General features: G+C 47.0%; 1 protein-coding gene across 4 annotated transcripts in view; it reads right to left on the bottom strand.

Annotated features, from left to right (window-relative positions):
- Positions 1 to 13506, bottom strand: part of clasp1a (cytoplasmic linker associated protein 1a) — a 194121-nt gene extending 180615 nt beyond the window's left edge. For 3 of the 4 annotated variants that reach the window (XM_079254046.1, XM_079254045.1, XM_079254043.1), the window contains exons 1-2: positions 13372 to 13506; positions 5797 to 6476 (exon numbers count right to left, since the gene is read on the bottom strand). In XM_079254046.1, coding sequence (XP_079110172.1) covers positions 5797 to 5994 — 198 coding nt within the window. In that variant the 5' untranslated portion in view covers positions 5995 to 6476; positions 13372 to 13506. Of the gene's footprint in view, positions 1 to 5796; positions 6483 to 13371 lie in introns of those variants that run through there. The other variant, XM_079254044.1, reaches the window with a different exon arrangement.
- Between the last annotated feature and the right edge of the window lie 233 nt (positions 13507 to 13739).

Below are 13739 nucleotides of genomic sequence, written 5' to 3' on the forward strand. Positions count from 1 at the left end.
ACTTCCTAAATGCTTCAGAACTACATGGAAGAAACCAAAGCCGACATGTAGCATCCAGTCCACATGGGTTAGAATTCACCCCGTCACATCACTGTGGACCATGTGGTGTCGGGTTTATGCTCCATGTCAGTCCACATTTACTGCACGCTGAGTTTAAGGGACCTTAAATAAAAACAACTAAATTCCAATAAAATCCAGATGTTTTTACAGCAGGGGGACAGTTTGGGAAGTGGTTTTATGTCCACCTTTTTTTTCCACGGCTGATTTTTTTTCTTTTATCAGTCTGAACAGAAAAAATGAGATTTTTCAACTCAAAGCCAGACCACTTTGGTATCTGGTCTTGAATCAGATCCACGTCTGGCGTCGGTCTGAACCATCATGATGAGAGAAATCTGCAGAGTGATGCTTGTCTCTTCAGGACGGTGGACGTCCTCGCTTCAGTCTGACGGAGGTGGAAACAACCGGAGCCCTGAGACCTGCTGTGTGCATGCAGCCCTGCAGAGCTGCTTCCACCCACTTTCTGACAACTTGCATGGCACTGGTTTTACAAAAAGATGCAGAAAGATGGAAGTTTGCAGCATGTGCAGAGCTGGAGGGACAGAAACAGAGCAGCGCTGGCTAAGTCTGACTCCTCCCTCCAGCTGATGGCCTGAACGTCTCATCCAATCCCACTGAGCAGATTTAGGAAGTCTAGCCAGGAAATCACATCACCTCTCACCTAAATGCTCATCTGAGGACCAATAAATGATAGAAACATCGTCCTCAGCTACAGCGGAGGTGTGTGACAGGCTGCTGAAATGAGTTAGAATAAACACGGACACCAGAGAAGAGGAAAAATCCTACAGATGAGCAGATTAAAGAAGAAAGTAGATGATGAGTGGGGTGGGAGCCATCGAGGCTCCTCTGTGGGACAGAATTTTCCTGACAGGGATTTTCTGCTGCTGCTGGGGAGGAAGGTGGAGGCAGCGATGCTTCCCAGGCGACAGTGTCTGACAGGAGAGGAAAGCTGCAGACCATCAGCCTTTTGGTGAAAAGCGCCTCCCTGTGCTCCGTCCTCAGGAGGAACTTTATTTATAAAAGGAGCAAACATTCACAGACTCCAGAACACAATAAACCCACTCCAACTCTAAAACCAGCGTGTTTGTGACCTTTCCGTGACCTCTCCTCCAACATGCTGCCGAACTGTTTTCCAACCATCTCACGCTCACTGAGCTACATTACTAAAGCCAGAGGAGGAGGAGTTTATATTTTAACCCTTAAAACTTCCACCCTTCATACGTGAAGACAAAGACAAGCCGCTCCCAGTCAGCAGATCTGGGTTTGGCTCCGGGTTTCAGGAACTCTCCTGTAGATCTGCTGCAGCTTTCACCTGATGGACGGACAGACGGACAGGTGGAGGCAGGTGGAGGCTGCTCTGGAGGAAGCTCCGCCCCCACCTGATGGACGGACAGACGGACAGGTGGAGGCAGGTGGAGGCTGCTCTGGAGGAAGCTCCGCCCCCACCTGATGGACGGACAGACGGACAGGTGGAGGCAGGTGGAGGCTGCTCTGGAGGAAGCTCCGCCCCCACCTGATGGACGGACAGACGGACAGGTGGAGGCAGGTGGAGGCTGCTCTGGAGGAAGCTCCGCCCCCACCTGATGGACGGACAGACGGACAGGTGGAGGCAGGTGGAGGCTGCTCTGGAGGAAGCTCCGCCCCCACCTGGATGCCGGAGCAGCCGAAGGCGGCACCGGAGCGCCACAGGGGACTCTCCTTTCACCGCCATTATTCACACGGTACCCCTCAGACTGACGGCATCCGCAGAAATACTCTGATTACTCTGCAAGTCTCAGATGAGGAGAAATGATCTTGTTTGGAGACGTTTTTTCTCCCTGAGAGAGGCAGCTCTGAAAGGAACATTAACCAGCTGGTTTTCCTTCAGGATGGACGAGAAATGAGTGTTTTACAACTTGTTTTAAGACAGTTTTCATCTCAGGAAATCTTGCAAAGTGTGATTATCTTACTGTCCTTCTGAGTTGAAGTGTTTTTACTCTGATTACATCGTGTCAGCTGTAAACTGGTTCCTCAGATAGAAACTGATATGAATCCACTCTGCTGTAGAAAACACTGAACTGGTTCTGAATTGTAAAGACAGACGTCTGGAAAGGCGTCAGTTCTATCAGAGATGTCCGGCGGTTTAGGGATCTTCAGGCGGTGCATGTCTTCATTGTCTAGTCAGGGTGTTGCTGCGATAAGAGACAGAAATGTCTCCGCAGCACCTTGTTGCTCCACGTTAAGCTACATGGAGACGGGAGCTGTTGGACGAACAACCAGCTGACTGGTCATGTGACCTCTCCCCCAGCTGGTTTACCGGCTGGCAGGACCAGCTTCCAGCAGTACGAGCGTTGGAAAGACCACCTCAGCGCCTGTTCCAAAACAAGACTCTGCAGAACATCCATCCGATGTTTGGAAAATGCCGCAGTGTGTTTGTCTGTCTGGGTTTTGTTCTTCGTCCTGTCCCTTCTCCTCCAGTCATGTGTCGCACTCGAGGCGTTGACAGAAACAAGCTAATGTTTGTGATGTAAACATGAGAAGAATGTGCAAAGCGTGGCAAACAGAAAGACCGTAAAGCTCTCTCTTTAGGCCGTGGCTGCAGTTCGTACGGAAGGCATCATCCCCGAACCTCCATTTATGGTGAACCACCCCGTCACCTCTCTCAGGCTAAATAGTTTCCACATTAGTTGCCTGGCGACCGGTGAGGCCAGGACCCGTCAGAGCAGACCGGGGCATCACAAGACAGGCAAAGATTTTCACCATGTGAAGTAAGAGAAGCGGTTTCATTGTCCCGAAGCTTAAACTGCCTCTCAGAAGCAGCCAGCAGAGCAGCAGCTCCTCATTTAGACTAGCGTCCGTGCACGCCACAAGTCTTCCTCGCTCCCAGCCAGCAGCAGGATGTAGGGCAGTGCAGCAGGCTGGGCTTTGTTCAGGCACACAGCGACTCTTTTTAACCTACATAGAGCAAAAGCAGCACATGGCAGCATGAAATCAGAGCTTGAGTCAACAATGCATTTTTACAGTAATGTCAGATAAAGCCAGCAGTGTCTGAACTGCTGATGTGGCCACTCTCCAGGGTCAGAGAAAACTGCCCTGAAGTGAACTCTAAAGTGAAGAGGAATGTGATCCGAGTGGGACAACAATACTACGACGTTGCAGTCCACTCCACACCAACCAGCAGAAGAAAAAACTGGCAGTTCATCCTGTAAATACACAGAAACCACAAGGAAGCCCGGCCTTCAGAACCAGGCACGGTTTTCTGCTGCTGTCGGCGACACCAAGCGTTGTCTGGATAAACTGTTTATGTTCAACCTGCCAGGACAGAAACGCACCTCATCCCAGACACGATGGAGAAGCTTCATCTAAAACACAATGTAAAGCTCCTGTTAGAGGCCAAAAACCTGGAATCAGTCCACACTGGATGCATCAGCGCCGGTTCTGCTCAGAAACACTGCAAACTTCAGATTTCATCGTTTACCTGCCTGAGATGTGTTCACTCAGACAGACAGCCTGACAGCGGTGGGAGGAGAAAACAACGTGACGTTGCATTAACTGCTTCTGCAGAGCAAGACGTTCCCCATCTTCAACAGCCTTATAAGCCTTTCATCCCTCAGTTCATATCAACAGAAAAATAAGATAAACTGGAATAAAATAAAATTCTATTCAGAGCTTTGTGACATTAACTGAATAAATGTGATACAATATACAGAAATATGAGGAGCTGCAACTAAATAAATAAAATCTATTAATTAGACATAAAGCAACAACATTGTCAGGAAGGCTTTAATTGCAACGACAGCTGTGGAGACGTTAAACAGTCGTGCACGTAGGAACAGAGACAAACAACCAGGAGAAAGACAGGATGAAGGTAAATAAACATAATTCAGAAGGAAATACAGACGTGCATAAAAAGCTGGAAGTGGTTTGTATCGTATATGAGGACAGGCATGAAACAGACATGAAGCAGATATGAAGCAGAAATGAAGCAGGCATGAAGCAGAAATGAAGCAGACATGAAGCAGGCATGAAACAGAAATTAAGCAGACATGAAGCAGAAATGAAGCAGACATGAAACAGAAATGAAGCAGATATGGAGCAGACATGAAGCAGGCATGAAGCAGAAATGAAGCAGGCATGAAACAGAAATTAAGCAGACATGAAGCAGAAATGAAGCAGACATGAAACAGAAATGAAGCAGATATGGAGCAGACATGAAGCAGGCATGAAGCAGAAATGAAGCAGGCATGAAACAGAAATTAAGCAGATATGAAGCAGACATGAAACAGAAATGAAGCAGACATAAGGCAAACATGAAGCAGGCATGAAGCAGACATGAAGCAGGCATGAAGCAGACATGAAGCAGACATGAAGCAGATATAAGCCAAAAACATGAAGCAGACATGAAGCAGATATGAAGCAGCCATGAAACAGATATGAAGCAGACATGAGGCAGGCATTAAGCAGATATGAAGCAGCCATGAAACAGATATGAAGCAGATATGACGCAGACATAAGGCAAACATGAAGCAGGCATGAAGCAGACATGAAGCAGGCATGAAGCAGATATGAAGCAGACATGAAGCAGATATGAAGCAGACATGAGGCAGGCATTAAGCAGATATGAAGCAGACATGAAGCAGGCATGAAACAGAAATGAAGCAGACATGAAGCAGACATGAAGCAGATATGAAGCAGATATAAGCCAAAAACATGAAGCAGACATGAAGCAGATATGAAGCAGATATGAAGCAGCCATGAAACAGATATGAAGCAGATATGACGCAGACATAAGGCAAACATGAAGCAGATATGAAGCAGACATGAAACAGAAATGAAGCAGATATGAAGCAGACATGAGGCAGGCATTAAGCAGATATGAAGCAGATATGAAGCAGACATGAAGCAGGCATGAAACAGAAATGAAGCAGACATGAAGCAGACATGAAGCAGACATGAAGCAGATATGAAGCAGACATGAAACAGAAATGAAGCAGATATGAAGCAGACATGAGGCAGGCATTAAGCAGATATGAAGCAGACATGAAACAGAAATGAAGCAGACATGAAGCAGACATGAAGCAGATATGAAGCAGATATGAAGCAGACATGAAGCAGATATGAAGCAGATATGAAGCAGGCATGAAACAGAAATGAAGCAGATATGAAGCAGACATGAGGCAGGCATTAAGCAGATATGAAGCAGATATGAAGCAGACATGAAACAGAAATGAAGCAGACATGAAGCAGACATGAGGCAGGCATTAAGCAGATATGAAGCAGACATGAAACAGAAATGAAGCAGACATGAAGCAGATATGAAGCAGACATGAAACAGAAATGAAGCAGACATGAAGCAGATATGAAGCAGATATGAAGCAGACATGAAACAGAAATGAAGCAGATATGAAGCAGACATGAGGCAGGCATTAAGCAGATATGAAGCAGATATGAAGCAGACATGAAACAGAAATGAAGCAGATATGAAGCAGACATGAGGCAGGCATTAAGCAGATATGAAGCAGACATGAAACAGAAATGAAGCAGATATGAAGCAGACATGAGGCAGGCATTAAGCAGACATGAAGCAGATATGAAGCAGATATGAAGCAGACATGAAACAGAAATGAAGCAGATATGAAGCAGACATGAGGCAGGCATTAAGCAGATATGAAGCAGACATGAAACAGAAATGAAGCAGATATGAAGCAGATATGACGCATTAAACCACGCTGCAGGACTAAAACAACCAGTCATGTTTACCTTGAAATTACTGGAGTTGACCCAGGAGCTGGCGATGCCGTCCACCATCTTGTCCAGCGCAGTCTGGTCCTGCTCCAAGTCGAGCGACTTCTCTTTGTCCATGATGTAATCGATGATCTCCTGGCCGACCTGCAGCCGTCGACCCACGTCCTTCTGCAGGACCAGCGCCAGGCAGTTCTCCATGCTGGGCTCCATCATCCTGACCTCTAATGAACCCCCCCTGGAGTTTCCTCCGTCTGCCCGGCTCTGTGACTGGCTGCCCTCTAGCAATCGCCCACAGCTCCAAGCAGCAGGACAGGCGGCAACCAGAAGGGTTCAACTTAGTAAGTATGTGCTCAGCTGACCCGAAAAGAGAGAAAAAGAGGAGGCCAGAGTCCACAAAGTGCTTTTACTGTTCTCCCTCAGGACAGCGCTTTGCTTTGTGCCAGTTGCTAGCTGGCTAGCAAGCTAGTATCTTGCCCTGGGGACCGGAGACGCAGGGCGAGGGGAATGGCAGCAATGCAGCATGTGTGTGTCTGGACAGCAGCTGGAGAACTGGCTTTTCTGGCTTTTTTTCCTCCACTCTTCTCCTCGGAAGCCGCAGGAGAAGCGGTTGTGGTGGGCGAGGCAGCAAACGGAGATGTATGGAGAAGCCTAGCTTACAGCTCCATGTCCTGTTCCTGAATCTGTCCCGAGCTGCCCTGGGAGACACAACACAGACATGATCAGTCAATCAATCAATGAAAACCTGTTCCTGTACGACATGTAACCATAAAAAGAGGAGCTCCCAGTGGGAGTGTCCTGTCTGGACAGTCAGCTCCATGATGAACCCGTTTATAGTGCGACTGAACTAGAACCACAGAAGAAGAAAGTCAAGGCAGCCAGAGAGGGCGAGCCGAGTTAATGTTGTTCAGCAGACTAGATGACAGCCAGGAATTTTACAGGTCAAAACACTTTTCTAAGCGGTGACACAGCAGCTTGACACGAAGCTCCGACCACAAGCCAACGCTGTGCAGCTCGACGCTCGTAGAGCTCAGCTCTGATCCCGACCTTAATGCTCGGAGTTTCCACTTTCAGAGGAAACTCCGAGCATTAAGGACCAGGAGGCTCTGCTGCCTTTCTTTTCTCCCCCAATCAGCTTATCAGACAGAAAGGAATGTTAAAACAGTCCGTCAGATGAGGGTTTCTGCTCTGGAAGGGAAAATCAAACCTGCGCGCCTTCAGTCAGATAGGAGCCACAATCACTGGACTCTGACCTCCACAGCAACACGTTCTGTGGAGTTCTTCACTTCTGGCAGTAAAACCTTGTCGGGAAACACGAAACAATCTCAAGTGTTGCTTCTCTCCCAGCTGGTGACTGGGATCCAGTCAGAGCTTGGGTTGAAAACACCAGAAAACATCCGACAGACAGTGAACACAGCGAAATGTGTCTGTGACAGTAAACACATGTCAGAGACCCTTCGATGATCACGGCTGAACAATCCATCAATCTACGTCAATGCAACGGTCAATGAGCCAACAGCATGGATCTGCTGGATCTGGATGGATCTGCTCTGACTGCCAAAGTGACTTATTTTCATCTGATCTCTAAAGGTGGCGTTCAGGTACGCCAACATGAGGCTGATTGTCGGACTGAACTGGTTTCACTGCGCCGAAAGCGTCGAAGCCCACGTCTTACAATCTCCCCTACGCACCGCTCTACTTCTTCCCTTTCCATCACGTCAGTTTCAAAAAACAAATAAATACATGCAGCTTGATCGGCAAGATCAGCAAACATTGATCCGGACATGTTTGCTATCCATCTCACTGTTCAGCAGAACCTAAAGAAAAAGATCCATCTGCTCCACTGAAAATGAATGAGACCGAGCGAGACGAGATCAGACTCCGCCCACTTTGAAGCACCATCACGCAGGTATTCAAAGTTAGTAGACTCACAAAATACACAACTTTCACTGTCTGAAGTCACATTCTGATACTTTTTACAGTTTTAAATGAAACTCTTAAAATTATATTCAGTTTTATAAATTGCTCATAGAGAGTTGTGGGACATCACGCAATCTAAATGCACCTCAAAAAAACAAACAAAGAAATGAAAAATACTTTGTTAATCCCCAAAGGGAAATCCAATATTCATTCATTCATTTTCCAAATCGCTTAATCCAATTCAGGGTCGTGGGAAGCTGGAGCCTATCCCAGCTGGCTTTGGGCGACAGGCAGGGTACACCCTGGACAGCTCGCCAGTCCATCACAGGGACACACAGAGACAAACGGAAATCCAATATTGTAGAATATAAGAAATTAACTAGAGGAGGTCTTGTTCCGGAGGCTGATGGCTGCTGGCAGGAATGATCTTCTGTATCTTTCAGTCTTACATCGGACCTGAAGAAGCCTCTCACTGAACACACTTTGTTGTTTCATCACTGTGTTGTGGAGAGGGTGTGAAGAATCCTCCATCATCTTCATCAGCTTGTGCAGCATTCTTCTTTGGACAATCAGCTCCAGCGGCTCCAGAGTTACTCCAAGCACAGAAGCAGCTTTCTGGATCAGTTTGTTGATTCTCTTCAAGTCTCTGGTTCTGATGCTACTACCCCAGCAGATGCTGCAAAGCTGACTGCACTCTCCACAACAGACTTATAGAAGATATGCAACATCTTGGTGCAGACGTTAAACCATCTCAGCTTCCTTAAGAAGTACAGTCTGCTCTGACCTTTCTTGTAGATGTAGTCAGTGTTGCATTTCCAGTCCAGTTTGTTGTCCAGCTGAACTCCAAGATACTTGTATTCCTCCACCACCTCCACCTCCTCTCCCAGGATGGAAACAGTGCTTTGTTTATTCTTCTTTCTCCTGAAGTCAACAATCATCTCTTTTGTTTTGCTGCTATTTAATATGAGATGATTGTCACCGCACCATTTAACAAACTGACTGACCAGTTCTCTGTACTCTGCTTCTTGTCCATCCCTGATACACCCCACAACTGCAGAGTCATCAGAGTATTTCTGCAGATGACAGGACTCAGAGTTGTACTGGAAGTCGGAGGTGTACAGAGTGAAGAGGAATGGCCAGAGTACAGTTCCTTGTGGTGCACCAGTGCTGCTGACCTCCATCTCAGACACACAACCTTTCAGTCTCACAAACTGGGGTCTGTTTGTGAGGTAGTCATAGATCCAGGTGGTTGTGGAGGTATCCACCTGGAATTTATGGAGCTTCTCACATAACAAAGCAGGCTGAATGGTATTAAAAGCACTGAGAAATGAAAGAATATGACCCTCAGAGTGCTGCCTGAATGGTCCAGATGAGAGTGTGCTCTCTGGAGCAGGTATATGATGGCATCTTCAACCCCAAGTCCATTACGATATGCAAACTGGAATGGGTCCTGAAAGGTGTTTACTTGCTTGTTGAGGTGAGCCAGTAAGAGTCTCTCCAGGACTTTCATGATGTGAGATGTCAGGGCAACTGGTCTGTAGTCACTTGGTTCAGCTGGTTGTGGTTTTTTAGGCACTGGAACAAGGCAGGAGGTTTTCCACAGCACTGGGACTCTATTTTGTCTCAGACTGGTGTTGAAAAGGTGCTGGAGAATCGGACATAGTTGTTCTGAGCAGGTCTTGAGAACTCTGGGACTGACACCATCTGGACCTGCAGCCTTGTTCTGGTTCAGTTTCTCAAGTTGCTTCTTAACCTGATTGCAGGAGACAAACAAGGTGGAGGTCTCAGGATGTCCTGATGTGGAGGGAGATGAAGCTGTGTTCTGGTCCATGACTGAGCTGCAGGGTGACAGATTGGAGGCGTGACAGGAAAGCAGTGGGCTTATGGAGGCTGTGTGGTCTGTTGGGCTGGAGGTAGGGGGTGAACTGAACCTGGTGAAGAATATGTTCAGCTCATTAGCTCTGTCCAGACCTCCATCAGGCTGGTCCCCCTTTAACTTGAAGCCGGTGATCTTCTTCATTCCAGACCACACATCCCTCAGGTTATTCTGCTGGAGCTGACTTTCTAACTTCTTCCTGTAGTCCTCCTTGCACTTCTTAGTTTGGGTTTTAAGTTGTTTTTGTGTTGCCCTCAATAACTCCCTGTCTCCATCCCTGAAGGCTTTCTTTTTGATGTTCAGCAGCTTTTTCAGCTCACTGGTGATCCAGGGTTTGTTATTGGGGAAGCACCTCACTGTTCTTGTTGGGACGATGCTGTCCACACAGAAGTTTATGTAATCTGTCACACACTCAGTCATGGCGTTGATGTCGTCTCCATGAGGTTCACAGAGGACGTTCCAGTCTGTAGCCTCAAAGCCTCCTCTAAGAGCATCTTCAGCTTCAGCAGACCAGATTTTGATAGTCTTTGTGATGACTGGTTGCTGCTGAACGATGGGCTTGTAGGTGGAGGTGAGAAGAACCAGATTATGGTCAGATCTTCCTAAAGGAGGCAGGGCAGAACAACTGGATCCATTATTCATATTTGCATAAAATAAGTCCCACATCTTATTTTCTCTGGTGGAGCAGCTGACAAACTGCTGGAATGTTGGTAGAGTTGCAGAGAGGGAGACGTTGTTGAAGTCTCCGGAGATCGCCATGAATGAGTTTGGATGCTGTGTTTGTAGCCGAGCAACGACGGAGCTGATGACATCACAGGCTGTGTCTGGTGCGGTACCAGGTATTATATAAACCGCTACCAGAATAACACAGGTAAACTCTCTGGGTAAATAATATGGACGGAAGCTCACAGCTAACAGTTCCATGTCCCTTGTGCATATCTTCTCCTTGACAGTAACATGTCCAGGATGACACCAACGCTGGTTAACCAGCACTGCAATTCCACCACCCTTTAGCTTTCCGCTGTGTTGTCTACTGCGGTCTGCACGGACCGTTTTAAAGCCCGGTACAGACACATTACAGTCAGGGATGTGTTCATGCAGCCATGTCTCGGTGAAGCACATAATACTGCACTCTCTGTATTCTTTCTGAGACCTTGTTAGCATCTGGAGCTCGTCCGTTTTGTTAGCTAGCGATCTCACATTATCCATGAGGACTGTTGGGAGAAATGGTTTAAATCTCCATCACTCTCTCCTTAGTCTCACTCCCACTCTGCATCCTCTTCTCTTTCTTTTCAACTCCATTTTTGATGTGGATTTGATGTGTTGTTTCGCTGATAATCCTGATTTGGGAGAGTTTAATCAGTTGATTAAAGTCTTTGGAGACTCATCATAACAAGTCTTGAAAGAGCAAAAATATGCAGAAAAATCTTCCTTGCAGCACACCCTCCGAACCGGCATGAAATCCTCAGAAAAAAAAGATCTCATTTGAGATAATATCTATATGAGAAGAGTTTGTACTTAGCAAGATGGCAAGTCAGAGCTACTACAATTTGCTGCCATCAGACGGCGCAATCTAGAATGTAATGAAAATTTATACATTGTATTTAAAATTATACAAAATAAATCTCTGGCTTCTTTTGTTGCTACACTTTCTCCTCTACATGCTCAAATCATACATCAAAATGTCGCAGTTCTTTCACCGCGTTGCGATAGGCCTGATACTTCCCTCCTACATCGCCTCAAAGCCCGAGTCCACCACTGGCTTCACTCACCTCCATTTCACATCTCCTCAAGTTGGGAGGCGGGGGACACCCATCATCTGCCATAGAAACTATAGAAGTGTCAGTAGAGTCATAAAAACTCTTCTTTCACTTATGGCTCAGGAATAGTCCAAAGGTTCAGTTTTTACCTGCAGATAAACGGGGCTATAGCACCAGAAACTACCAGGGGGAGGCAGAGTCAAGTTGTACAGCTGACACACACCCAGAAAGCAGAACAAACCATTCAGTTATTCTCTAAACCACTTCGAGAGGCAGGTACACCCAGGACCGGTCGCCAGTCTATCACAGGGCCAGGAGCAAACCAGAGAAGAAGAGAGGGAACAGGAAGAAGACGACACACAAAACACAAAAAAGGCACCCAAAGAAGACGCAGAAGGTGAGACCAGCAAAAAAACCTTTGTGGTTTCATTCTTCTTCTGGTGTTTTAGAACAGTTGTAAGCAACTATATAGTGGTGCATTACTGCTCCCAACCGGTGTCAGAAGGTGGAAGTGAACCCAGCACCGCCCCCTACTGGATGAACTGGTTTAACAACCATGGCAACGTAAAAGACGCCTGGAAGTATGAAGACGGTGACGTGTGACACTGTTGGAAACTGACAACGTCCACATTTACATACATAAGGGAGAAGAAATGGACCTCTGTCTCCGGGACAGAGAAGACACTGTCGTCATAGCAACGGTGATAATCAGGCTCTGAAAAAACGTCGTCATAGCAACGTTGACTATCAGGCTCAGAAGACACCGTCGTGATAGCAACGTTGACAATCAAGCTCTGAAAAAACCGTCGTCATAGCAACGTTGACAATCAAGCTCTGAAAAAACCGCCATCATAGCAACGTTGACAATCAAGCTCAAGCTCAAGCTCAGTGGACACCGTCGTCATAGCAACATATAGAGGCCAGTCTATATGACAGTAAGAAAATTATTTGGTAAAATGGTTGTTATCTAACATGTACTCTATCTGAGTGGGAATTTTGGCGTGTCCAACTGATGGACTCGCCCTGTCTCCACAGCAACCAGTTATACAGCTAAATCTTCTGTTTATCTGACAGAAATGCATCAAACATGTATGATGGCAGGAGTGGAAGCTGCACATGGTCCCAACAAGGAATTCATCTGGAAATATTCTAGTTATAACACGAGGGGTGTGAAACATACGACCCCAACGGGCCGCCAGAGGGTCCGATCTGCCCCTGATAGGATGAATTAGCTAATACAAAAATACCAGAAGTGTTCTAACCCTAAGGTTAAACATTTTCAGTTTCAGATACTTGTGATGAAATGTTTTGTGAGTTCATAAAATGATAATGTGAGACTAAACATGGCTCCAGAAGTTTAGGCAGTTCATATGACCAGCTGGGTTGGACATCCCTGCTGTATCCAGCTCTACATCATGCTCCTGTCAACACTTCACCGTGGTCGCCCTGTTGGCTGCAAGATCATTTGATCTGGATATTTTTTCCCCTGATTTCAGATTAACGGAAGTGTGTGTTAAACTAGCAACATATTTATCTCTGAATCCTGATCCAATGTGATATTGACAAACAGAATCGATCAACTGTCAGGTTATTATACATGTTATAAACAGTTCATTACAGTAACATCTGAGCATTTTCAGTTCAGATTCAGCTCAGATGTAAGGCCACCCTCACCCTTCCCACCCTGGGCTCAGATGTAAGGCCACCCTCACCCTTCCCACCCTGGGCTCAGATGTAAGGCCACCCTGGGCTTTGTGCTGCTAGCGGATCCCAGCTAGCTCGCAGCTACCATCACAGCCAGCCTCCTGACAGCTCCCAGACCCCCCAGCAGGGAGCAGAAGCTTCCCGTGGGTCTCCCCCGTGGACTTGAACCCCTCCGGTGGGTAAACAGCTGATCCACCTGTGTGGGAGCCAGGTGGAATAACAGCTAGCAGCTAGCAGCCTAGCCTTCCTCTCCATCAGCTCGCGGCACAAAGAGGCAGAAAAACGTGACGAGAGGAGGAAGAGGAGCAGCTTCATCACCCTGTTTTTACTCACCAGATCCTGCAGACAGCGGGACCATGGAGCTGGTCGCTTCCTGGAGTAAATATTTAGTCTAGGACCTGAAATCTGGTCTGTCTCCCCCTTTCTCTCACATTCTCCACCCGGAATGCTGCCTGCAGGACAAGAATGGATATCGCCGCGCGCATGCGCACTGGCGTCAGAGATGATGTTGGCACTTGGAAAAGTGTCGCATGGAAATCCTGGAAAAGCCTTCCTGCTGCGTTTCAGTCATGCACGTCGACCTCTGGCGACATCTGTTGGTTGCAGGAGGTCAGCTGAGGGTCTGACGACGTCCGGAAAGAAGACGGTTTTTATTGGAACAAAAACATTTAGGAAAACATGGAGGCAGAGAGCCGCGGCGT

The sequence above is a fragment of the Telmatherina bonti genome (assembly GCF_933228915.1).
Source record: "Telmatherina bonti genome assembly, chromosome: 15".
Classification (NCBI taxonomy): domain Eukaryota; kingdom Metazoa; phylum Chordata; class Actinopteri; order Atheriniformes; family Telmatherinidae; genus Telmatherina; species Telmatherina bonti.